Below are 27,341 nucleotides of genomic sequence, written 5' to 3'. Positions count from 1 at the left end.
AAGGACGCAGTAGCCAGCGATCTACGCAAAATGGGAGTACAGCAATGGGAAATAGCTGCTCAGGACCGACAACAATGGAGGGAAATAGTAAACGCGGCCAAGACTCACATAGAGTTGTAGAGCCAAATGATGATGATGATGAGACATAGTTCAAGAAAAAATTTAAAAATCATAATCTTGATGGCTTTTTTAAATAAACATTTTTTGATGAATGAGTGAGTTATGTTTATAAATATGTGGTTTACTTACTTGCTCCTTAACATTAAATTTAGATATGACCTTGGTAGGGTCCAAGGCGCAAGCAACGATTGTCTGTGAATTTGTCATATGATTTTGTCTAGTTTTATTTGCCTTCGTCCATTGCTTTTGGAAAAGGCATTTCTTTGAATGACGTTTTAAGTATGATTTTACAAATAATCCTTTGCAGTAACCACAAGGATAGTAAGTTGGTTCACCATTTGCAGTTGATTGTTTACGAACCGGTCTTATTTTATTACTATTTATATAGAGGTTAAAATTAGTGTCGTATCGAAGAGCAGATAAAGCAATTCTTCTTTCTTTGCTACTTTTTGGAAGTTGAAATATATTAATAAGTTCTGTTTCACTTTGATGGCTTCTTTCCAAATGTCTAACGAAGTTTTTTGAATGCACATCTTCTTCACAAAATTTACAATGTGCCACTTTTTTGTTCTTGCTTTTTTGAATCTGTAATAGTTGAAGTTAGTATCAAATATGTGATGCTTCTTTATATGAAAAAATATGTAGCTTATAATAATTATTATAAAATAAGATTGTACTCAACACGTCAGATAATGTATCACTAGTAGTAACAAATTCATGTAAATTAATTTGTAAATAGCAATATTATGAGGCAGTAATCCTAGAATTTGTTAAAAACTTACTATGTTTTTGGGTGATTTATTCGTTGAATCAAAATTAGAATCATTTTCGTCCACTTTACCTGAAATGATAAGTTCTACAATTAAGTTAAATAATAATATTTCTTTACTTCTAAAATTGTTCTGAGTCTCACACTTGGCAGTGGAATTCATGTATATCTAGCGTGCCAATGAGGATCCTCATTCTATCGATAGAAGTCTATAAATTACTTTACACTATAACTTTGTTTAATTATACAGTTGAACAATTTTATAATTATTATTATTGGATTTTATTAGATTATAAAAATTCTACATATTATCATAAAATTCTGAACTTAAAAATAAATAACTCAGATAATTACATAACACCGAATACGAAGTACATTGAAAGAGTGGGCAAATTTAAATACCTGGGAACGTGGCTTTTTGAAGACTGGGCATCGGACAAGGAAGTAAAATGTCGCATTGAGCAAGCTCGACAAGTTTTCGTAAAATTCAGGAAGGTACTGATCTGTTCAGAGTTCGATCTTCAACTGAGACTAAGGTTTACTAAGTGCTACGTGTGGTCGGTGCTGCTATTATATGGCGTACAGGGCTGGACACTCAAAACGAGGGACACAAACAGATTAGAAGCCTTCGAAATGTAGTTTTATCGTCGTATCCTAAAAATATCGACGGCGAAAATAATAAATGTAGAATCAACCAAGAACGCCAACTTTTCGAAACCATCAAGAAAAGTAAAACGGCGTATTACTCATGAGTCACATCATGAGAAACGAAAAATACCAGTTTTTTCAACTTATAATGGAGGGTAAAATTGAAGGCAAGAGAGGAATAGGGCGCAAGAAAATGTCCTGGCTCCGAAACATAAGGCAGGGATTAAGGACATACAATATCTGATATACATTGCTAGAAACAGAGAGTTAATGGAAAATGTGTTTGCTAACATCCATTAGCGGATTTGCATCTGAAGAAGAGGAAGAGGTAATTACGTTAGATATATTATATTTTACGTTACTTATTTATCAAGTTTCAATTTTTCATGATTGGCGGTCAATTTCAGGTTATATTTACATGGAAATCTATAATTGGTTTGATTTGTCATTTTCTTTTTTGAAAACCATTTCCAGATTGGAAATCGAAATGTCGAGAACAAACAAAATGTAATTATCACTACAACGAATTGTGACATAATCCCATATAAAATATCTCCACGGAGAAAACTAAATCGATAGTAATATCAACTAAGTAATAGAACCGAGACGATGTAAGCTGGTCGTAAATAACAAAATATAAGAACAAGTGATGGGAATGGAATATTTAAGAATAATACTGTCAAGCTACGGAAAAGTGGAAGAAGTACAAAAACAAGTGAACAATGCGAACATAGCAGCAGGATGTCTCAACAACACAATCTGGAAAAACAAATACCTCACAACGGAAACGAGAACAAGGATATATAAATCAACAATAAGACCGATAATGACGTAGACAACGGAAACAAGAGCAGATACGGCGAAAACACAAAGATTGCTGGAAACAGTAGAAATGAAAGTCTTACGAAAAATAACAAATCAAACTCTAAGAGACAGAGTAAGAACTGAGGAAATACGAGTAGTATGGGCCATTCCACGAACATACGCCTGTTTTGGATTACTTCGACAATGAATATTTTACTGTGCAACATAAGAAGTACGAAAGTAAATGGCGCTAATAATGATTCCAATAAACAACAATGTAATTTGCAATTTACTTTCGTTCTATTTTGCACAGTAAAATATTCGTTGTCGAAGTAATCCACAACAGGCGTATGTTCGTGGAATAGGGTGTAACGTTTGAAAAAACTCCAACATTAATTTAATATCCCAATTCCCAAAAAGAATGTCTATTTTTTTAATTTATTTTGTGAAGTTCAATATCATTATAAGATCCCAAACCGACCCTGTATACAGCCATGAAGTATTGCAGCAACATTTCAATGTGTTACAAGATTCCTGTTTATTTGAGACGCAAAAACAGAATTTGTAAGAAGTGTTGACAAAAGTACAGTTCTAATGCGTAGATGAACTTTCTAGAACAAATCTTGAACTGAAAGTTGAGTTCTTGTCAACTAAGCATCCCTAAGGATCAAAATCGCTCGGTACTTCCGTCGTATTTTCCCCGATCTGTGGCTTCAGACCGAAGCGCAGATCAGTCCGGTTTGATTTCTTCAAGCGTGAAGATCGCTTGCCGACTCACCCCAAAAGGGCGTGGTGCCTTTTGTTACCCGCCGGTAAAGGGTATAGTATGTCGTTCTGGAAGATCTAGTGTGAGGGCACGATGTTTTTTTTACCCCGTAGTGAAGTTGGGTGCTCTTACACTGTGTTTGAGTTGTGACGCAGTACTATACGCCGGCGTGGTATGAAGTCCCTGTATCTTGTCCAAGTTCCTGTTTAAATGAAGTCTTCCGAGTCCCGATTGATGTCCTGATGTAGACATTTTGAGTTCCAGTCCCGTGATGTTTATCCAGTTGATTGCCCCGAAATAAAAAGGAAGCCATGAAGCCCACCTCAGGTCGATGACCCTGTTTGTTTGTAGATGAACCCCCTTTCCGTGTAGTTTGTGACGTGTGATAAAGGATTTTGTTTAAATATGGTATGATATATTTTTTTAAATTTTGCAAGGATCCCAAATGGATAAATATTTTTGTTGGTAAAGAGTTTTGAAAAATAATAGTTGTTTGTGCTTTCATGATGCAACTTGTAAATTAAAATGACAGTGACTTTGACCTTTGACAGCTGCGTCAAAATTTTGTTTTGACATACACTGTCCAACAAGTTCTTTTGTCATTCTTTTGTTATGTTAAATTGAAGATTTTTTTTGTAATGTAAAAGATTTGTAGATATTTTGTCCTGTAAAATCATTTCCTGTTAAAAGTTTTTTTGTTTGTTTAAAAAAAAAACCACCGTAAAGTTTTAAATAAATGTTTGTGAAAGTGTATCTATCATCTCATTTCTGTAGCCTTTGGAAAAATTTTAACAGAAAACTAATGCAACTGTATGAAAGTTTTAGTTCAGGAGAAAAGAAAGAATATGGCATAGAAGCCAATAATAAGGAAAGATGTTGTCCCAATGTAACCCCAAAGAGGAATCAATGATGATTGTCCCCCCGATTGGTACCCGTAAGTAAGAAAGTATCCAGTAAGTACCCATAGGTGAAATAGAGGATTTATTTCAAACGGCGTCCCTTTTTGTTAAATAGTAGAAAGATCCTCTAGTCAGAGTAAGTACCCTTATGTATTTAGTTATGGTAGTGTAGTCATCTTAACACCCCTTCACCCTCCCTAACGAATCTACGACCTAGCTCCCGCACAACAAATGAGCTGCCGTCCCGCAACGAGGCTTTATGTGTCTGCTTCTTCTTCTTTAGCCCCATTCTTACCCCCCAGTATCTCTATAGATAGTCTTTCCTTGTTCCCATATGAGCAGACATGTAAAACGCTTCAAATTGCGCCCAACGTGTGGGGCTCAAAACGCATCAAATGTCGCCCAACGTGTGAGGCCGATTCATTTTTCTGCCTCCTTCAGTATCCAGTAGTTGTCTTGTCCAGTTGAATGCTTCAGCTGGCCCCGACAACGTGGGGCGTGTTATTTCTACCCCCTGACCCCATTAGCATGTGCCCACTACCATATCCCTTTAGCCTCCTTTCGGTCTCATTTGTACTACAACTGTTAGGCAGTGCCCGTCTTGGGTAGCCGATCTCAGTTTGTGGTGCAAGTGTTTCCGATAACATGGAAGCTCGACTCGTGTCATGTTTTGTATGCCCATTGTTACAAGTCTAGCTTGTAGACATGTTCAACTAGTAGTTAGCCTATCTACTAGTCCCCAATGTCTTTAGCCACCCCCCACTTAGTGTTACATTTGTAACGTACACCCTGAAGTTTGACCCGAGTAAATATCGCCCAAGTCTTCCCATGTAGTTTAGCCCAGATTCCTCTTGTCTTGCCCCCAGAAACTGTTTCATGTCTGTTAGTGCCCCCGAAACTGTTTCAGTCTGTTAGTCCCCATGAAAGAGCCCATTTTTGTAGTTTTTGTTGCAAAAGTTAATAATTTTTCCAAAGAGGTGTAAGTAAGTACACATTTTGTTGTGATGTTGATTTGGTCGTGCTGTTGATTGTATAGGCATGTACCATTTCATACATCATAGTGTATTTAACTTGTAACCCCATATGTATACTGGTATTGTATTGTATTGTAAGTATCGTAGAACAGAATTGTATGTTATTTTAGCGTACTAACTGTATTGTATTGATATTGTACCCATGATGAAAGCATTGATTTGAATTTTTTTGAAAATATTGATGAAATATATAGACAAACAGTTGAATAAAAAAGTAACGTAAAATTTTTTTGAAAATTTTGATTAAAAGTAACGTTAAATATTTTGAATATTGAATCCAATTATGAAGTATAACAGTATGTTGTATTTTTTGCATGTATTCCTATAGATCAACAGTTTTTTTTACAGAATAATCGTTTTTTGTGATTTATTGATTTGGTCATTTGATTAGATGTGTGATGTTGTTGGTATGGTCCGTGTATGAGCTTAGCCCCGTATAGTCTGTGTGAGAGTAGTCCCTTGTTTTTCCAGCGAAGCCTATCTCTGTTGGTGTATGTCATGCCACAGGTTAGTTGGAGAAGTCATCCCATTGAGAAGTCATCCCCTTGAGAAGTGGCCCCGTGAAGAAGTGAAGAGGGAAACCGTGGAGAGGCCCCCCACTTCTGTGTTTTTTTCAAGCAGCCAGGAGAAAAGCTGTCACTTTTAGATTTGAAGATAGCGTTCTCTGTCGACACTGTTTGAGAATAACTGTCTTGAAGTGTAGAAGTTAGCCCCTGAAAAAGCCCCCCCCTTGTCTGTGTTGCCCCTTGTTTTTTTTTTTTTTGACTAATCTATCTTTGTAGGTGTCAAAAGGATGCCAGAGGTTAGTTAAAAAGAGCCCGTGAAGTAGTAGTTGAAGTCTCCCCCCCAGTGAAGTAGTTGAAGTCCCCCCGTGAATGAAGTATGTCTTTTTGTATCTGACATGTCACAAGTGTAATACTCGTGATGAAGGAAGTGTTGTTCAGCTATCTGTGAACACTTTCATTAGTAGTCGGAGCAAGAAATGTCTTATCCCGTGTGAGCTCATATAGGAACCAAATTTCAATATTGTTTGTGTTTGTAAGCCCCTGAGAATATCTAGAAGTCAAAAAGTATGTTGTTGTCTGTTTGTTTGTCTATCCCTGTTTTGTCTGGAAGTTTTAGAGCCCATTGTCTGTTGTCCCGTGTTGTCTATTAGCCCGTGTTGTCTATTAGCCCGTGTTGTCTATTAGCCCGTGTTGTCTATTAGCCCGTGTTGTCTATTAGCCCGTGTTGTCTGTTAGCCCGTGTCCGTGCTGGAGTTTGATTTTTTTTGGCGAATAGTTAGTTGACCTCTCTTCTCTTTGTTGATTGAAAGTAGGCCAAGAGCAGAAGCTGTGACAAGGCTGGTGAGGTTAGGATCTGGCCGCGTTGAGTACAGGTGAAGCTTGCTTTCGGTCGATAAATGGAAGCGGTTGTTCGTCAGAACTGTCATACTTTCCAATGTCCCTTTGGTCTTCCCCTTGCGTGTTGCTTTCATCCCCTGTTTTGAAAAAGTAGCCCCCCGTTTTGAAAAATAAAGTCCACCCCCAGTCTTGAGAAGTGAAATGCCCCCAGTCTTGAGAAATGAAATGCCCCCAGTTTTGAAAAGTAAAGCCCAACCCCCCTGTCTTGAAAAATGAAGTCTATCCCCTGTTTCGAAAAGTGAAGTGTAGCCCTGTTTTGAAAATGAAGTCTTTCCCCAGCTTGTGATTTGAAAATGAGAGAGTTGTCTAGTGAACGTTCATGAAAGGTTCTTATGTCCTGGATTGGACTGTTGATTGAAAACGTAATGATGTAGTGTTCTCTATATCATATGTTGCGTTCATTTCCCTTAGTCTTGTTTAAAAAGTTTGATATCCTGTTTGAACCCAGTATACTAGTCTTTTTGGTCTTTTGTTGTTGTCACACATACCCCCTCCCCCTTGTTAGTCTTGTTTTGATTTTAGCCCTTGTTGTTGTCATATACCCCTTTGTCTAGCCCTGTCTTGTTTGAATGAGTTGTTGAAGTAAGTTGTTGGTGAGATTTTGTCTCACTGAGGTGTTTAGACTGGATTGTCTAAATCCTCGTTTTGCAGAACCGTTGCCGAAATGTCCCGTGAAACTCGCTAGGTGTTAGCAGAGTTTGGGCAGATGTTTATCTGTCAAACATCAACTTTTTAGTTTTTGTGAACCGCTCGCGGTTAGGCAACGAGGTGACAAGGCTGTGTCTGCCCTGGTATGTCACTTGTGTTACTGCTGTGGATGTCAGCGAGGTCCACACAGGGCACAAGTTTAGTTTCTTTCCCAAGGCACAGAAACTCTTGTCACCTACAGTTCTTTGTAGAGTCAAGAAACATTTAAGTCTACTCGACTTTAAAGAGTCTGGCGATTGATGGCACGCTAGCCCAATCCCTAACGACTTTTTTGTTTTGTTTAATCCCCACTAGCCATTATCTAAATATTTTGATATTGTTGTCCTGTCACACCTAAGATGTCCATGTTGGATTTTTTTCTGTTTGTTATCGAAAACTGGATAATCTTATCCAGGTTTCTCTTTTGCGCGGAGGCTTTGTAACGTTTGAAAAAACTCCAACATTAATTTAATATCCCAATTCCCAAAAAGAATGTCTATTTTTTTAATTTATTTTGTGAAGTTCAATATCATTATAAGATCCCAAACCGACCCTGTATACAGCCATGAAGTATTGCAGCAACATTTCAATGTGTTACAAGATTCCTGTTTATTTGAGACGCAAAAACAGAATTTGTAAGAAGTGTTGACAAAAGTACAGTTCTAATGCGTAGATGAACTTTCTAGAACAAATCTTGAACTGAAAGTTGAGTTCTTGTCAACTAAGCATCCCTAAGGATCAAAATCGCTCGGTACTTCCGTCGTATTTTCCCCGATCTGTGGCTTCAGACCGAAGCGCAGATCAGTCCGGTTTGATTTCTTCAAGCGTGAAGATCGCTTGCCGACTCACCCCAAAAGGGCGTGGTGCCTTTTGTTACCCGCCGGTAAAGGGTATAGTATGTCGTTCTGGAAGATCTAGTGTGAGGGCACGATGTTTTTTTTACCCCGTAGTGAAGTTGGGTGCTCTTACACTGTGTTTGAGTTGTGACGCAGTACTATACGCCGGCGTGGTATGAAGTCCCTGTATCTTGTCCAAGTTCCTGTTTAAATGAAGTCTTCCGAGTCCCGATTGATGTCCTGATGTAGACATTTTGAGTTCCAGTCCCGTGATGTTTATCCAGTTGATTGCCCCGAAATAAAAAGGAAGCCATGAAGCCCACCTCAGGTCGATGACCCTGTTTGTTTGTAGATGAACCCCCTTTCCGTGTAGTTTGTGACGTGTGATAAAGGATTTTGTTTAAATATGGTATGATATATTTTTTTAAATTTTGCAAGGATCCCAAATGGATAAATATTTTTGTTGGTAAAGAGTTTTGAAAAATAATAGTTGTTTGTGCTTTCATGATGCAACTTGTAAATTAAAATGACAGTGACTTTGACCTTTGACAGCTGCGTCAAAATTTTGTTTTGACATACACTGTCCAACAAGTTCTTTTGTCATTCTTTTGTTATGTTAAATTGAAGATTTTTTTTGTAATGTAAAAGATTTGTAGATATTTTGTCCTGTAAAATCATTTCCTGTTAAAAGTTTTTTTGTTTGTTTAAAAAAAAAAACCACCGTAAAGTTTTAAATAAATGTTTGTGAAAGTGTATCTATCATCTCATTTCTGTAGCCTTTGGAAAAATTTTAACAGAAAACTAATGCAACTGTATGAAAGTTTTAGTTCAGGAGAAAAGAAAGAATATGGCATAGAAGCCAATAATAAGGAAAGATGTTGTCCCAATGTAACCCCAAAGAGGAATCAATGATGATTGTCCCCCCGATTGGTACCCGTAAGTAAGAAAGTATCCAGTAAGTACCCATAGGTGAAATAGAGGATTTATTTCAAACGGCGTCCCTTTTTGTTAAATAGTAGAAAGATCCTCTAGTCAGAGTAAGTACCCTTATGTATTTAGTTATGGTAGTGTAGTCATCTTAACACCCCTTCACCCTCCCTAACGAATCTACGACCTAGCTCCCGCACAACAAATGAGCTGCCGTCCCGCAACGAGGCTTTATGTGTCTGCTTCTTCTTCTTTAGCCCCATTCTTACCCCCCAGTATCTCTATAGATAGTCTTTCCTTGTTCCCATATGAGCAGACATGTAAAACGCTTCAAGGGTATATTACTTTTGTAATACTACAAAAGAAGAAAAATAGAATGGAATCAACACATAGAAAGAACAGTCTTCGTTTGGCTTTCGCCAAGTACACGTCGGTCGTGCTAAATTTAGTTTTGGTGCAGGTGATTTGTTTTTAAGTTCATTTGTAGTCCGTTCTTTAACGGTAAAATATTGCAAAACCTCTAAATTTTTAAGAACTGCTTGGATTGACATGCAATTTGGCATACACATAGCTAACAAGTCAAAGAAAAAAAGTGATATTGTGCCGATCTGTGCTTTTGCCCTGGGGGTGATTTTCACCCCCTCTTGGGGGTGAAAAAATATTCGTCCAAAGAAAGTCAGGAAATGGATAAACGGGCTAATTTTAGGTAAATTTTGTCCTATAGAGTTTTTTCATTAAGTCAATACTTTTCGAGTTATTTGGCAGTGAATATGTTCATTTTTTCAACAAAATAACCACGCTTTTAGACGGTTTTTCGCAAATAACTCAAATAGTAATCATTTTGTCGAAAAAACATTCTTAGCAAAAATATAGCCTGTAAAAAATAAAAAAAAAATGGTGTACATATCACGTTTCTATAATAGTCCTGTCGCCAGGGGGGGTACAACGGCCTCCTTAATTCAGATGGACTTATCCAAGTTTTTTTTTATGTATTTTGACCCGTAGAACACGAAATTTTTGGGTAACAATCGATCCGGATGTCGATAACCAAAGAACTTGAGGAATCACATAACAGCGATTTTTTGCAAAACAAAACATTTTTTTATATTTTCTGGGTCATTCTAAGCAAAAAATGTTTTTAAAAGTTTTTCGTAGGATGCATAGTTTTCGAGATAAACGCGGTTGAACTTTCAAAAAATCGAAAAAGTGCAATTTTTGAACCCGAATATCTTTTGATTAAAAAATAAAATAACAATTCTGCTTACTGCATTTGAAAGTTCAAGTCAAATTCTATCGATTTTGATTGTTTGCATTGCTAAAAATTAACTTTTTATTTGTGAAACAAAGCCATAAACACATAGTGTTTCCCGTGCCCAATGCATGCGTTTTAATGTACGTAATCTACGTAGAAATTGTGTGTATGCTCGCCTACTCGTTGGATTTCAAATGAGAAATGCATTGAAAACACCATTCAATCACTGTGTTTATAGCTTTGTTTAACAATAAAAAAATTAATTTTTAGCAATGAAAGTAATCAAAACCGACAGAATTTGACTTGAACCTTCAAATGCAGTAAGTAGAATTGTTATTTTATTTTTCAGTCAAAAGTTATTCGGGTTCAAAAATTGCAATTTTCCGATTTTTTGAAAGTTCAACCGCGTTTATGTCGAAAACTATGCATCCTACGAAAAAACTTGTAGTAACATTTTTTTCTTAGAATGACCCAAAAAATTCAAAAAAAATGTTTTGTTTTGCGAAAAATCGCTGTTATGTGATTCCTCAAGTTCTTTGTTTATAACAATCTTATCGACATCCGGATCGACTGTTACCCAAAAAATTCGTGTTCTACGGATCAAAATACAAAAAAACAACTTGGGTAAGTCCATCTGAATTAAGGAGGCCGTTGTACCCCCACTGGCGACAGGACTATACCTAGTAGAAGCAGAGTTATAGCTAATGAAAAATAGGTTCATATTCGTCAAATTCCAAATGGAATACTTTAACGTGAAATAACCAAAAAAGAAGCACATTTCGGGGAAAACTCAATACAACTTATTTAAAGCGTTTAAAAAAGCTTCATTTTTGTTTTATAAAAAAAAATTTTAGCATCAAAATTAAACAAGTTACGCTCAAAATAAAGTTAGTCCCTTTTGGTTTTGGTAAAAAAATCGAGAAAGTCACCCCCTAATTAGTATCTTAAATGAACTTAATCGTTACGACTTCACAAGTTTCTTGACTCGTGTATATATTGTTTATATGATCTGTAAGTTTCATCGGTTCAAAGTCCTTATTATTGAAAGGGCTGTAGTTAAAAGGGGTTGAACGAGTCACTGATCACGAATGTATGCAAATTTAGAAACACCACATCTTAATCAATTTTTGTCTGACAGAAAAACAGAAAAATACATGATATTCAGAAAAGCAAATCTGGCTTTTTTTGTTTTTCGAGATTCTTGATATATCTAACAATTTTTAAGTTATTTTGAAAAAAAGCATATTTTTCAAAATTTAACTTTTTAAAAATTTTAATTTAAAACCAAATTTTTTCAAAAACAAGCACTTTGAATCGATGAAACTTACAGATCATATAAACACAACATAAGTAAAATAATTTGTGGAGCGGTAACGATTAATTTCATTTAAGTTGCTAATTAGGGGTTGGTCTTCCCGATTTTTTTTTGCAAAAACAAAAGGGACCAACTTTATTTTGAGCGAAACTTGCTTAAATTTAATGCTAGGAACTTTTTGTAAAAACAGAAATAAAGCTTTTTTTAAACACTTTAAAAAAGTTATAATGGGTTTTCCCCAAAAAGTGCTTAATTTTTTGGATATTTCACGTCGAAATATTCTATTTGAAATTTGGTGAATATGAATCTATTTTTCATTGGCTATAACTCTGGTTCGACGAGATCCAGAGACCTAACACGTACACCATTTGTTTTACTTTTTTATAGGCTATATTTTCTAAGAACGTTTTTTTCGACAAAATACTTACTTTTTGAGTTATTTGCGAAAAGCCGTCTAAAAATGTGGTTATTTTGTAGAAAAATGAACATATTCACTCGCAAATAACTCGAAAAGTGTTGACTTGGCGAAAAAGCTCTATAGAACAAAAGTTACTTAAAATTAGTCAGTTTACCCATTTCCGAAATTATTTTGGACATACATATTTTCACCCCCAAGAGGGGGTGAAAGTCACCCCCAGGGCAAAAGCACACATCGGCACAATATCACTTTTTTTGACATGTAAGCTATACGCATGCCAAATTTCATGTCAATCCAAGCGGTTCTTTAAAATTTAGAGCAAAAACCGTGAAAGAATGGACTATTGGGAAGTATTTTATTTTTATAATTAATAATTTTAGTTTAATAGATATAATTAACTCGTATAGTAAGTAATATAAGCTTAATTAATTTTCTTTAACCAAGTTAGTTTTTGTCGCTGGTTTGGTTTTTACTACAGTTTAGTATTTTTAGTTGATATATTTATAATTTTAATAGTAAATAATGTCAAACGATTCGGGTGGCCAAAGGCCACCCGACATTTCTGATGTTAATAATGATATTATTGATGAAGTTGATAATAATGAAGAATTGAGAAGGTCCCTTTTGTGTTTTCGTGGAACATGTATCAAAAATATAGGGAGGTTGTTTCCTATAAAAATAGGTTTCTATCTGTTAAAAGATGATAAATTAAAATCCGATATAGAAGACATTATATCTGTAATATCTGTAAGTAGGGTAAAAGTTGTGTTTAAATCATACAACATAGCAAATTCACTAATAAAACATGATATTATCAAAAATAATAATTTATTAGCTTACATTCCCACTTTTTATAATCACAGAAAGGGGATCGTGAGAATGACCGATACTTTTTTTACCGAAGACTACTTACTGCAAAATATTGAATGTGACAATGCTAAAGTAGTAGAGGTCAAACGGCTTAAAAGAAAAATCACAGAAAATCACAGACTTTCAAACTTGTTGATAGGCAAATAATCATAGTAACATTCGAAGGTAATTTTGCACCTAATAAAATCAGAATAAATTTAAGCTTTTTTCTAGTTGAACCATATCGATCGTGTAAAGGCCAAAGGGTGTAACCCTCAAAAATTAGAAATTGAGATTTTTGGTTTTTCTGAAAGACCGACCAGAAATACACCTCCCGGACAAAAGTCGTACCCCACCTATTACTATAAACCTATAAAATATCAGAATAATGTCATTATGTACATTTGGCGGTTTCACAATTTCATCCCAACATTTGGCGTAACCCTCACGGCGTAACCTAGAACAGCTAATATCACGTACCGGATTATTGGCGTAAGCCTAACTTTTCCGTGGCATCACCTGACCAAAATTCTTCCACGGTTATAGCAAAAGTATCATTAGATCCAGAAAGTGAAGAAATAAGAATTTGTGTGAAAGGGCACAAGACAAGGCGATCAACCATTACTTCACCTTCACTGGCACCGCTTACAACGAAGAATTAAAATTGGCATCTAAAGAAAACTGGGAACCGGAACTAAATCTCGGTTATTTATAGCGAAGAACGCTATAAATAACCGAGATAATAATAATAATAATCTAAAAAATGCGAGAATCTAAAGAATTTAATTAAAAATAATGTTATTCCAAATCGGTACCAGGAAGAATATATCAAAATGAGATCAGATACTTCGGAGCCCGAAGAACTTGCTGAAACTGATGAGGAAGACTAATTTTTGTATACAGAGTGGGCCAAAGAAAACAGTCCACCTCGATATTTGGCAGTATTTATTAGATTTTAAGGAAATTACGAAACAGGTCGATTTTTGATCCAAGGGGGACTCATTTTTGCGGTACATACATTTGTCATTTGTCAACCCCCTCCCTTCCATTTCCCCCACACCTTATTTTTAAATAGGGAATAGGGGTCGTATGTTAGCTCATTTAAAAGGTTATTCAATTCTCTATTCAGTAATATAAACATTAAGATAATTATTTATACAGGGTGTCCAAGAAAATTTTTTTAATTAAATTAATTGGCACAAAAAGAAGAATGTATGTAATTAATTTAATTCAAAATTACTACTACTGTTGTCACAAAACAGAAAAAAATGTTTTTTGATAAATAAACATTGCTTTTCGCATAATTTAAATGTTCAAGCTGCCAACCATCTGCCTCTTGGTAGGTTGAATGTTGAATTTAAGAGAAAAACAATATTTAATTGTCAAATAAACATTTTTCTCTGTTTTCTGTCAGTAGTAGAATGTATTTTGAGTTAAATAAATTGCATACATTCTTCTTTTTGTGTCAATTAATTTAATTCAAAATAATTTTTCTTGAACACCCTGTATAAATAATTGTCAATGTTAATATTACTGAATAGAGAATTGAATAACCTTTCAAATGAGGTAACACACGAACCCTATTCCCTATTTAAAAATAAGGGGTGGGGAAAATGGAAGGGGGTTGACAAATGACAGATGTATGTATCGTAAAAATGTGTCCCCCTTAGATCAAAAATCGACCTGTTTCCTAATTTCCTTAAAATCTAATAAATACTGCCAAATATCGAGATGGTTCTTTGGTCCACTCTGTATTTTGTTTAATATTTAATAATTAATTGGTTAATATTAATAGATGTAATATAGCATTATTTATGATTACTATTATTTATTATTGTATACGCTCTGAGCTTCGCTGGTGTCGCTCCTAGCGGATTACTAATGCAACTGTCACCGGTAATTTTTAAATCTATTATTTAATTGTTATCGCTTAATATTTACAACGCAAAAATGTAATTAAATTGTACTCGATTTTTTAAAGATTTTGCTAATCATTTTAACGTTCTATTACTGAAATATTAATTTCTTAAAAATAAAAATGTATACCATTTTTATTCATTCAGTTGCGGTGCGAAACCAAAAATGTCGTAACTTTTACTCAGATCAGAGAGTGCAGCCAGCACTCTTATCGACGATTTCACCTCTTTTTAGAGGTTCATCAGAGACTGCATAGGCTGCTTTTCTCTGGCCCAGGTAAAAATCTTCGACATATCCATCTCCCACCGCAACTGACGAGATGGTAGTAGGTGCCTAGCGGCATCTGCTAAATAAAAGACTAAGTTTTTCAACCTAATAAAAATATTTGTAAATTAAATATTTTTAAAAGACTTTTAATTGAAAAACTTTATTGGCCCATTTCCTGGTGACAACCTCCAAGGCTTCTACAATATGCAAGCACATGGATGCTGCAGTGAAGACTAAGGGGAAGGAATTCTACACTATGCAATTCACAACCCCCGTCTGCAGCGTGGTAAAGTTCCAGCGGAAAATGGACCTAGTTACTCTATAGGAGTAATACTAATAAAAATAAAAATGTATACCATTTTTATTCATTCAGTTGCGATGCGAATAAATAACCTAATTAATAATACAGTCTGTACAATATAGATACTGTTGTAATTCATTATCTACATCGGAGATCTAAGTTGACATTGTTGCCCAACTGCAAAAAATTTTTGAATTCATTTTAAGTCAAATATATCACATAATTATTGCGAAGTAGATTATACAACAAAACAGATTAATATTCAATGTAAATAAATAAAAACATCAGAAATAGAAAACAAGAATTAAGGTATAATCTTATGTTACAGTTATTAAGGTACCAAGGGTATTATAAGGATAATAACGCTTGAGGTCAATGGTGTTTTTAACAAGGGCCTGAGGGATATACGTTGACCGAAAGCGTTATTATTATAATACCTGTGGTGCCTTCAACGTTTAATGTCTGACTAAATTATTCTTTATATGCGAAAAATTTGAATGAATTTTGAATTGATTAGTTTTTAAATAAGTACATTTACCAGTAACAGTAGTAACATAATTGTGGTAACCATAGTTTTACTTAGGTTGATATTTGTCAACTTGACAGTATCTAAGTCGTTATTTAAATTTAATGCCCAATGGCGTTATATCATACTTAACAGACTTCGAAATGTCATTATTTGTCAAATAATGTACCAGTAGGACATTAAAGTAAATAATAAAAACAATAAATATAATGAATACTAAATACTTATTTGTTTGTGAAAAATCTATTTCTTTGTGGCTTTTTTGTAATTAACTATTCTAATGAGGAAATAAGCCACAATTTACTTGAAAAAATAATTTTATTAAGGTTTCTACTTCCACGTCGGATGTCGTTGTCAAAATACAAAATGTTCATTATTATTATTTTATTTATTAAATATTATTTATTATTTATTTAAATATTATTTAATATTTATTTTTTTATTATTATTATTTATGCGTATTATTACCTGTAAATAATATTTCTTCTGATTGTTAATTGTAAAGGATAGAAAAATTACCTTTTATTTTATTTTCTTTTAGAATCAGCTGAGAGAAGTGGTCTACAAAAAACCAGAAAGGAAACAGAATATGTGGCTACGAAAAGCAAAAGAAAGGTTTACAAAGCAAATGTGACACATTTTTTTATAATATTTAGGAATGTCAGTAAATTACATTAAAAAATGTATGTAAAGATTTTTTGCAATAAAAATGTTTATATTTATCAAGGATGTATTATTTGGTATGGCCACATATCGTCAGTGATGTGACAATACCTCCTATCTGTTTTTTTCAAGAGATTTGTAAGACTAAAAACTTGTTTCGGCCACCTCCTGTTTTCATATATTTTTTGACTTGTTTTGCAGTAAATAACTATCTATTTACTACAAAAAAGTCAGAATACGTACGAAAACAGAAAGTGACCTTAAAAAATGTTTTTCGTCTCCTGCAAACCTCATGAAAAAACATATAGGAGGTATTGTCACATTACTGACGATATATTTCAGTGAATGTCTAAAAAATATTCTGTGAATGTTCAAAGAACGTTCGTAGACATTCATGGAATGTTCTAACAAGACATTCAGTCTAAAAATATACTGTGAATGTCCAAAGAACATTCATGGAATGTTCCAACAAGACATTCAGTCTAAAAAATAGACTGTGAATGTCCAAAGAACATTCGTAGACATTCATGGAATGTTCCAACAGAACATTCTAAGAATATTTAAAATGCTGACACAGCACTTTCCTGGGACTTTCCAGGGACATTCGTGTGCATTTGGGGACATTCCAGGAATGTTTTCAATGTCCTGTGTGTACATTCTAGGAACATTCATGGAATGTTTTGTGTTATTAGGGTAGATGGCGCTTAGATTAATTTATAATTACATATTACGAAGTATTAAAAAAACTTAAATTCAGTATTTAAAACGTAAGTATATTTAAGGTAAAAATATATACCAGAGCTTTGACCAACTAATATTATTTCCTATTAATGTTTTTAATTTCAATGTTTTAAATTAATCACTTTGACATTTATGTCAAATTTCAAGTAAAAGCTTACAGACTTGTCACTACTGGCGCTCGCGAATTTTTAATTATCCCATCTACCTACGAGCTCATAGCGTATACGCTCTGAGCTTCGCTGGTGTCGCTCCTAGCGGTTACTAATTCAACTTTCACCGGTAATTTTTAAATTTATTATTTAATTGTTATCGCTTAATATTTACAACGCTAAAAAGTAATTAAATTGTAATAGATTTTTTTAAGATTTTGCTAATCATTTTGACGTTCTATTGATGAAATATTAATTTCTTACTTCTGATACTTTCACAATTATCATGTAGATGGCGCCAAGATTAATTTATAATTACATATTACAGAACATTAAAAAACGCAAATTCAGTATTTAAAACGTAAGTATATTTAAGGTAAAAATATATACCACAGCTTTGATCAACTAATATTTTTTATAATTAATGTTTTTAATTTTAATTTAAAATTAATCACTTTGACATTTATGTCAAATTTCCGGTAAACGTTTACAGACTGGCACTCACGAATTTATAAATATCCCCTCTACGTACGAGCTCACAGCGTATAGGTACCTATCAGATCAATTTACACAACAAATATCACATTACAGTAATAAGTAATAACAACCAACATAAAGGGTATTCTGACATTTACAGCGTAACCCTCATCAATAGTCGTACCAAAATATTTAAACAAGCCAGCCAAAAGGCGTAACCCACAAAATATAATATTAAATTATTTTTTCTTGTATTTGTAGGCTGAGGTTTGAGATTTGTATCTGAGGTTTACGGCGCAACTGTGCTGTAACGGTTGCTTATACGAAAAAAACGAATAGGACCTAATTTTTAGAGTAAATAGTGGTCTTTAACCTTGTATAAGTTTTGTTTAAAAATAATGCATAGGTAATAAGAAAATCGTAAAAACATGCTCGCCAGGGGATAGGGGTAGTTTCTGCAGTATCTTTTCAAGGATATGGGTGGTTTCCGCAGGGATGTTGCAATAACCATATATATTTTTGAAAAACACAATTGATGAAGCATATGCCCATATGGATCAAAAAGCAAACAAAAATTTCTTTTCAGCCCCCCGTTTTATTTCTTTTTTTTTTTGGCTACAGGGGTTGCACTGGGAAATCGATTTTGGTGTCCATGCATGGGTAATAATAACGTGCACAAAATGATATATGAAGTATATTAAAAATTTGTAAATAGCACCAGTACATGGGTAATCGCTGAAAGTCTTTTTACTCTATCATAAACGGTTCAGATGGTATAAAAAGAGGTTTTTAAAATGTAACACCCTGTAATTAAAAAAAGGGCAATTACCCTTAAGTGAAACCTATACCAAAAAATCAGTCACTTATTTGTGAATAATTGCCGCAGGATTTCTTCTTCTTAATTTCCATTACAGTTAGGGAAAAATAATTTTTTTTAAATCATTTTTCTTTAAAACTTGTCAACTTTGGGGCCCCAACCCCACTAAACGGTGGGTGATAGACATATGATGTTGGGAAATACATCGTAGAAAATATAGTCCTCTTCATATTTCTATAAAAGAAATTTTTTGCAAAATGTACAGAAAGGGCTACGTTCCGCAAAAACCACAAATTACCCCCTTTAAAGGGGTGAAAAGAGGGGTTCCGGGGCGAATTTTAAGAAAAAGTTAGTCTCATAATAAGCACCCCTTGATATACCAGAAAATAAATAAAACCGGACTTGTGTCCATTTTGCAAGGTTAAACCTCTCTTTCCTACACTACTAACTTTAAAAGTAAAGCAGATCTACTATTATTCATGTTTAAATAAGAGGTGCACAAAATACTATGATAACGACCGCGAATCTACAACAATTAAATGTCTGGGAATGTTTACACGTTTACAGAGGCGGCTTCCCGTTGTGTATATCAGTACAGGAGCGACACTAGTACTGGTGATATACCGTTGAACTAAAATCTTATCTTATGAGTATGTTAGATACGATGCGACATCTAGCGAAATTTTTGATATAGCCTTCTAATACCATCTAGTAGCCAAATTCGTAAAAATATAGGCAAAACCAAAAATATAGCCTCCAAAATTGGAGGTCCTAACGTTGAGGTGACAACCTGTTACAAGTAGTATTTCTCATGATCATCTTTCAGTGCGTCACAGTTTTTCGATTTCTTTCTAACGCATTAAATTGTATGTGACAGAAAAATAGGCACGTCGGTGATTACTTTTCGTCGGTGACATTTTTATAACATTTATTCTAGTTATTCTAGTTGTCGATAGATGGCGCCATAATAAAAAAATAATTTTTTTTAATTAGATAATAATATTACAAATATAATTTGTATAATTTATAAGACTATACAAATCAAAGAAAATACCATTTTATAAATGCAAGAAACACATTTGATTTGTTTTTATTCCAAATTGAAAATAAAATGTGACAACTGTCAGATTTAACTAAAATGTCATGTTAGAATAAATGTCATAAATGTGTATTATCACGGACTTACCCTTTCTCCTATCATTTGTTACGCACTGAAAAATGATCATGAAAAGGACAATACATATCTACATTGTTGGTGACATGGATACTTGCATCAATATATAATATATTTGGTAAACTTTGGGTAAACTTATTTGGACCTTGCAAAATTTTATAACAATTTAATCATTTAGGTAATTATAATTAGCGCATGGTGCGTTATGTGAAATAACTGAATTCATGCAATATTTTTGTTAGATACTGTACTATACTATTGTACTATACGATACATGAACCAATGATTTCTTGGTTTAGCAGCTATTTGTCTAATCGTAGACAGATAGTTAAATTGGTAATTTTCTTTCCAAATCAATTCTTGTTCCTTTAGGGGTTCCTCAAGGATCACATCTTGGGCCTCTTCTGTTTAACCTTTTTATAAACGATATTCACGAATGTTTTTCTTCTTCCTTTTTTTGCTGTTTGCCGATGACTTAAATATCATAAATTGATAAACTTCAATATGAGTTAATCAATTTGTTGGACTGGTGTACAAGAAATGGGATGAGTCTGAATCCATCTAAATTCAAAGCCATTACGTTTTCTCGATCTAGATCCCCAATCAATTTTGAATACAAGATTGGACAGCATTGCCTAGATACTGTACCTTTCGTCAAGGATCTTGGTGTTACTTTGGATGCAACTCTACAACTATCTGATCACTTAAATAATGTAGTCAACAAGGCATTTCAGATGCTTGGCTTTATCAGAAGAAGCACACAGGATTTTACTGGGATTACTGTCTTAAAAACTAAAAATTTTGGTCATTTGTTAACAATAAAAGGAAAAGAAATATTTGGATAAGACTAGTTGTTCTGGGGAGGAAATATCGAACATGTTTGCTGATTATTTTTCGACAGTGTACTCACATGATAATGTTAATATTCCCACTCATGAAATATCCAGATCCAATAACCATATTCCACACCTTGATATTAAAATATCAGATATATTTAGTAAACTCTCTTCTTTGGATGTTAACAAAGGGTCTGGACCAGATGGGCTACCTACCTTATTCTTAAAAAAAATGCTCCTTTATTCTTTCAAGGCCTCTGTACTACATTTTCAAGCTCTCCCTCCAAACTGTAATCTTCCCCGACTACCGGAAACACAGCTTTCTAAAGCCCATCTTTAAATCCGGCGACAAAACCTGTGTAACAAACTATCGTCCCATCAGTATAATCAGTGCAATCCCCAAGGTATTTGAAAGTCTGGTATGTGACATTCTAGCCCCTCTATTTGAACCTCTACTAGTCCAACAACAGTTTGGGTTTAGACCACGAAAATCTACAGAATTAAATCTTCTTAGTCAGGTGGACTTCTTGCTGGACACCTTGGAGAAGGGGTATCAAGTGGATACGATATACACTGACTTCTCCAAGGCATTCGACAGAGTGCCACACAATATTTTGTTGCATAAGTTAAAACTGATTGGGACTGATGAGCCTTTATTGTCATGGCTCCAAAGCTACTTATCTCATCGTAGACTGATTGTTAAAATTGGCACTTTTCTTTCTAAAATTACCCAAGTTCCATCAGGAGTGCCTCAAGGCTCTCACCTTGGGCCACTCTTGTTTAATATTTTCATAAACGACATAAATGAATGCTTTGCAATCAGTATATTTTGGCTCTTTGCTGATGATCTAAAATTAAGCTGTGTGATTAAATCCCCAGAGGATTGTGAAAAACTACAGTACGATTTAAATAACTTGCTAGAGTGGTGTAAAAGAAATGGCATGGAACTTAATCCAACTAAATGTAAAACTATGTCTTTTCCCGTTCCAGAAATGCTATTGTTTTTGATTACAATATTGGTCACTATACTCTCGAAAGAACTTCCCTTTTTAAAGACTTGGGGGTCATCCTTGATACAAACTTACACCTTTCTCATCATCTGGAGAATGTTGTTAATAAGGCTTTCCAGATGCTTGGTTTTATTAGAAGATGCACCCAGGACTTCACAAATATTACAGCTTTAAAAACCCTCTACTGTGCTTTGGTCCGTCCCCATCTTGAGTATGCCTCCTGTGTTTGGTCTCCTTTTTATGGAGTGCATACTAATGCTCTTCAGTTAGTTGAACATAAATTTTTAAAACAAATTGCATATAATCTCAATATCTTGGACAACTACAATGATGCAGATATTCTTAATATCCTGGATATGGCACCGGTCACTGCTCGTCATAAGAGAAGGGTCGTCATCTCATCACTTTCCACAACATCCTACATGGAAAAACTGGAACTCCAGAGCTTCTTCAAAAAATTAATATTCATGTCCCACTAAGAACAACCAGGGCTACAGTTAGTTTCCATTACTCAATCCACTGTACTAACTATAACTATGGTCTTAACAACTTCCTCACTAGAACTGCCAGACTAGCAAACCAGCACCGTAACATTGACCTTTTTCAAACTTATAGCAAGTTCCTGAGTCAGGTTTTAGTAAACATTAACTAAGACTTATTGTGCTGTAAAAATAATAATAATAATAATAAACTCAAAAGTGATTTGTCTGCTTATATCGTCCGACCACACTAATTAATGTCCTTAGGTATGATTATTTGTGTAATTTGTATTGGTAACATATTTTATTTATATTGATAATTTGTATTTTTTGTTCTCTTTATTGTATGTAATTTATATTTTAATCTATTGTTTTTTTCTTCTGTAAATGGTTGTAACGTATGTATATAAATATAAAAAAACGCTTTATTGCTCTCTTGTCTGTCCCTATCTTTAGTATGCATCCTGTGTATGGTCACCTTTTTATGTTGTGCATATTTAGACCTTGTGTCGTGTTGAGCATAAATTCCTAAAACAGATTGCTTTCCAATTAAACATCTTGGACAACTACAATAATGCAGATTTACTTTGTACATTAAATATGCCACCCATTTTTATGCGTCATAAGAAGAGAAATTTTATTACTTTTTACAATATCCTGCATGGTAGAGCTGCTGCTTCTTCTTTGCTCAATAAAATTAATGTACATGTTCCATCTAGACTCTAGACCTACCAGATCTATAGCTAGTTTCCATTACCCTATACATCGCACTATGGATTTAACAACTTCATTTCAAGAACTGCTAGACTAGCCAATCAATATGACAACATAGATTTCTTTGCAACCTTTGGCTTATTCTTGTGTCAGGTTTTGTGTACTCTTGGCTCAAGTAATAGAGATAGAAATAATAGATATAGATAACTTTTGTATTGCATTGTATAATAATACAGATTAACTTTTTGTATTTTAACCGTAGATATAGTCAGTATTATGAATTTATAGTTTAACATTAATTGTAATTGGGCTTGCCCGTTGATAAATAAAATAAAATAAAGGTCAGCACAGTGCGGCTCCAAAGCCACATGTGGCTCTTTGGCTCCTTAAGTGTGACTCTGGCACGAATATCCATCTAAAGCGCAATGTTTTTATTTAAAAAGAAACTTGGTAAGAAAAAACATCTTATTTTACTAAATTATTATTTGTCAAAAATCCCATTAACAGGTTGACTGCCACGGCGGCGGGCGTATACGCCCGCTACCTAATTCTCCCAATATGCTCCGGTGGGCGTATACGCCCGCTATGCCCTTGACTAATATGTGCTTGGCATATGGGCCAATTTTTTTTATTTAAATATGGGCAGTCAACCTGTTAACCAAGCTGAAATTTATCTGAAAAAATCTCCTTTTGAAATTGACATCCTATTAAAAAAAACTATTAATAACCAAGCTAAAATTTCTCTGAAAAAATCTCCTTTTGAAATTGACATTGGTAGCTTTGAAATACAGTTACTGGATCTAAAAAACAAGGAGATGTAGAGCTCTAAATTTGAACGACTTGTGTTGAATTGGAAACATCGGAGAAGAAAATATGTTATCTTAATTCACAACACAAGTGGTTTGCATTTAATGACTGGAGAAGGAAAACATGATGATTTTCAATGCTTGGATAGTATTCCTGACTCTTACAATCAGCTGAAAAAGCTTACGTTTAGTGTTCTTTCCCTTTTCGGTTCTATATATACATTCAAACAATCTTTTTCAATCATGAACATTATCAAGAGTAGAAAGAGTCGACTGAGAAGTCTACTCTTGTAGATGTGCTTACATCTCCAAGTAGATGTAAGCACATTGTTTGTATTAATAAATATTTAGTAAGTATGAAATTTAGTTTTAATTAGTATAGTACTGATTTAGTGTAATAAAAGTTTACTAAACAAGCAGATTGGGCTCCAATTTTTTTTTAATTACTATAATGTTCGGCTCTTTGTGTAGTAAGTTGGTGGACCACTGTACTAGGTGTTTGACCCTTAGTCACTGAAGGAAACTATCGCACAAATTGTACCTATTATAAACTTTCGGATTAAGCAACCTCAAGTAACATTGAAATGTCATGGATTGTAACTGTTTAAAGTTCTATATAAACAGAACCCCAGTGATAAAGAATTATTATAGTTTTTTTTGTTTTGTTTTCTGGCCTTGGTTTAGAACAGCGGTTCTCAATCTGTGGTATATGTACCACTGGTGGTACATTTCATTTTTTGAGGTGGTACACAAAACGCAAAAACAGCCAAAAACAGCAACACTATTATAGTTAATTAGATCACCGAGTTAGCTGTATTTCAGTTAGGTGGTAACAAAAATAATAAAAAGTATTTGGTGGTACATGACACAAAAAGATTGAGAACCGCTGGTTTAGAACCTTTAGCCATGTAATTACAATATAAAATTAGTTCATACAAAATTGTACCGTACTATCCGTTGCAAGATAATTCGGATTTATATGTATATCTATTTAATATCCTATTATCACATTTTAGTATAAATGATATAATTATTCATTTAAAGCGTACTTCCGCATACTTAGTACGCTTTAAATGAATAATTATATTATTTATACTAATATGTGATAATAGAATAGAATAGAATACTTTATTTGTCCTGCAAGATCATTTACATGATATAGGATACGTCAGTTTAAAATACAAATATATGCATATATAAAATATCACTTAAAAATTATTATAAGATAAAATACAAACAGTACATAGAATTAATTGTTTACATCACCCATATATTCGCTTACACTATAGAAACAATTTTGCAATAGGTACGATTTTAGTTTGCCTCGAAATTTATTTGGGTTTATTTCAGATCTAATACCATTGGGAAGATGATTGAAAAGTCTTATACCCATATAATACTGGGATTTTTCGTATCGTCCAGTATTATGTTTTGGTAGTCTTATAAAGTCATTTTGTCTAGTGGGGTACTGATGATAATAATAGTTTGAATGAAACGTAGTTATATTAGATTTTACATACAGTATACATTTAAAAATATAAATAGAAGGTACTGTTAAAATGTTATATTTTTTAAAATATTGTCGACATGAAAACCTGTATGGCAAATTGAAAATTAATCTAATTATCCTTTTCTGAGAGACAAATACTCTTGTAGCACTCACAGCACTACCCCAAAGATTTATATTACAGGCCAAGTGAGAATACACAATTGCATAATAAATATTCAATAACTGTTCAATTGTAAAAAAACTTTTTAATTGTAAAATTGCGTAATAGCTACTATTTATTTTCTTGCAAACGTGATTAATTTGAGATTCCCAGCTCATATTACTATATAGATACAAACCCAAAAGTTTAGTGGTAGTTGTCGAATGAACCATGCTATCATTTACTTTGATAGAGAGCTGATGACTCGAGTTAGATCTATAGTAGAATTGCATGCTAGTGGTCTTTTTAGCATTAACAACCAAAGCATTCTTTTTACACCATCCTGTAAAGTCTTCTGATATAACATTTAGTAAGACAGTTAATTCCTCAACACTTGAAGCAGATGTAGCAATAGTTATGTCATCTGCATACATAAATATGTTATTTTATCTGACATATTTGGGCATATCATTAACATAGCATATGAATATTAAAGGTCCCAGTATTGAACCCTGAGGAACCCCAATATCAACATCACCATAATATGATCGACAGTCATTAAGTTTAACGAGAATTTTCCTAGAATGTAAATATGATGACAGCCATAATGAGAACTGACCCCGAAAACCAATATTTTTTAACTTCTCTATAGCAACTCTTACGTTTATAGTATCAAATGCCTTTGAAAGATCAAAGAAAAGTGCACCCACAAAATCACCCCGATCCAGTGCATTGTGAATGAAACTGAGTAATTCAGCAGTAGCACCCTCTGTTGATCTTCCAGGCAGAAATCCGTGTTGGTTAGAACATAATATATTGTATTTATTAAGGAAGCTATACATTCTTTTGTATACACATTTCTCAAAAACTTTACCCAAAACAGTAGGTACCGTAACTGGCCTATAATTATCTAAAACAGAATTATCTCCAATCTTGAATATTGGAGTTACAACTCCTACCTTCAAACTATGTGGGAAGATACCTTGGGCCACTGATAAATTTATCAAGTGTGCAAGTGGTTTCGCTATATATTCACTAATACACTTTACCAATTTAGTCGAATTATTTAGTATTTAATAGAATATTAAATAGATATAAATATAAATCCGAATTATCTTGCAACGGACATAACAATGTCTTACTATGTTAATAAATACAACTATGCCAATTATTTTTTATTTTTTTTCACTACGAAAGGAACTAAACCCGATTCAACACTTCGGAGATTTAATTATTATAGTTAACATTTAATAATGTAAAGCCTAGGGAAACATAATGTTGGACTGAGTCATGGTAGTATTGTTGTTGTTTATATGTGAGAACAAACCAATGAACTGTCAATAAGGATGGAATGGCCCCTTCCCATTCAAACAGTGAAGCGAGATTGCGGCCAACATACAAGTGAGAGGTCCTAGAGAGAGACAGAGCATGTCAGGGAAAATTTGCTACAACTACCACGAGAGTTGCCAGATGTGATTTTATAAATCCCCCACTTAGAAACCGAAATTCCCTCAAATTGAAGCTCAAACCCCTTAAATTTAAATTTTTGCCGCATTTTAATAAATTAGTAGTCAAATGTAGAGAACATTAAACCAAAATTATACTACTTATCAACAGAAGGCCCTGGAAATAATTCATAGGTCCTATCGTCTTCGATTATAAGAGAGTATAATATACAGTTCTATGTATATACACAAATTTAATTTCTTCTTCTTCTTGAAGTTCCGCTCCTATCGGAGATTGGAAATCATTCTGGCAATTATAATTTTGTTGGTTACGCGCCGGAACAGTTCAATTGAGCTGCATCCAAACCATTCACGGAGATTGCGTAGCCACGAGATTTTACGTCTTCCTACGCTTCTTCTGCCTTTGATTTTGCCCTGCATTATATTCCTTAATAGTTCGTATTTTCCACCTCTCATGATGTGCCCCAAGTACTCCAACTTCCTGATTTTTATGGAATTTAAAACTTCGCATTGTTTTACTAGTTGTTCGAGCACTTGTGCGTTTGTTTTACGATCTGTCCATGATATTTTCAGAATACGTCTATAACACCACATTTCGAATGCTTCCAGGTTTTTTTAATTT

General features: G+C 33.9%; 2 protein-coding genes across 3 annotated transcripts in view; one reads left to right on the top strand and one right to left on the bottom strand.

Annotated features, from left to right (window-relative positions):
* LOC126886508 (zinc finger protein 501-like) overlaps window positions 1-16,460 on the top strand; it is a 92,515-nt gene extending 76,055 nt beyond the window's left edge. The window contains exon 5 of the mRNA XM_050653475.1: window positions 16,280-16,460. Within this exon, the coding sequence (XP_050509432.1) occupies window positions 16,280-16,416 (137 nt within the window). The 3' untranslated portion in view covers window positions 16,417-16,460. The remainder of the gene's footprint in view (window positions 1-16,279) is intronic.
* Window positions 1-27,341, bottom strand: part of LOC126886500 (uncharacterized) — an 85,096-nt gene that overhangs the window by 32,979 nt on the left and 24,776 nt on the right. For both annotated transcript variants that reach the window (XM_050653450.1, XM_050653452.1), the window contains 2 exons: window positions 903-961; window positions 250-705 (listed from right to left, as the gene is read on the bottom strand). In XM_050653450.1, the coding sequence (XP_050509407.1) occupies window positions 250-705; window positions 903-961 (515 nt within the window). The remainder of the gene's footprint in view (window positions 1-249; window positions 706-902; window positions 962-27,341) is intronic.

This window comes from Diabrotica virgifera, chromosome 6 (assembly GCF_917563875.1).
Source record: "Diabrotica virgifera virgifera chromosome 6, PGI_DIABVI_V3a".
In the NCBI taxonomy this organism is placed as follows: domain Eukaryota; kingdom Metazoa; phylum Arthropoda; class Insecta; order Coleoptera; family Chrysomelidae; genus Diabrotica; species Diabrotica virgifera.
Note: the sequence above shows the minus strand (reverse complement) of the source record. Positions and strands in the feature narration are given on the sequence as shown.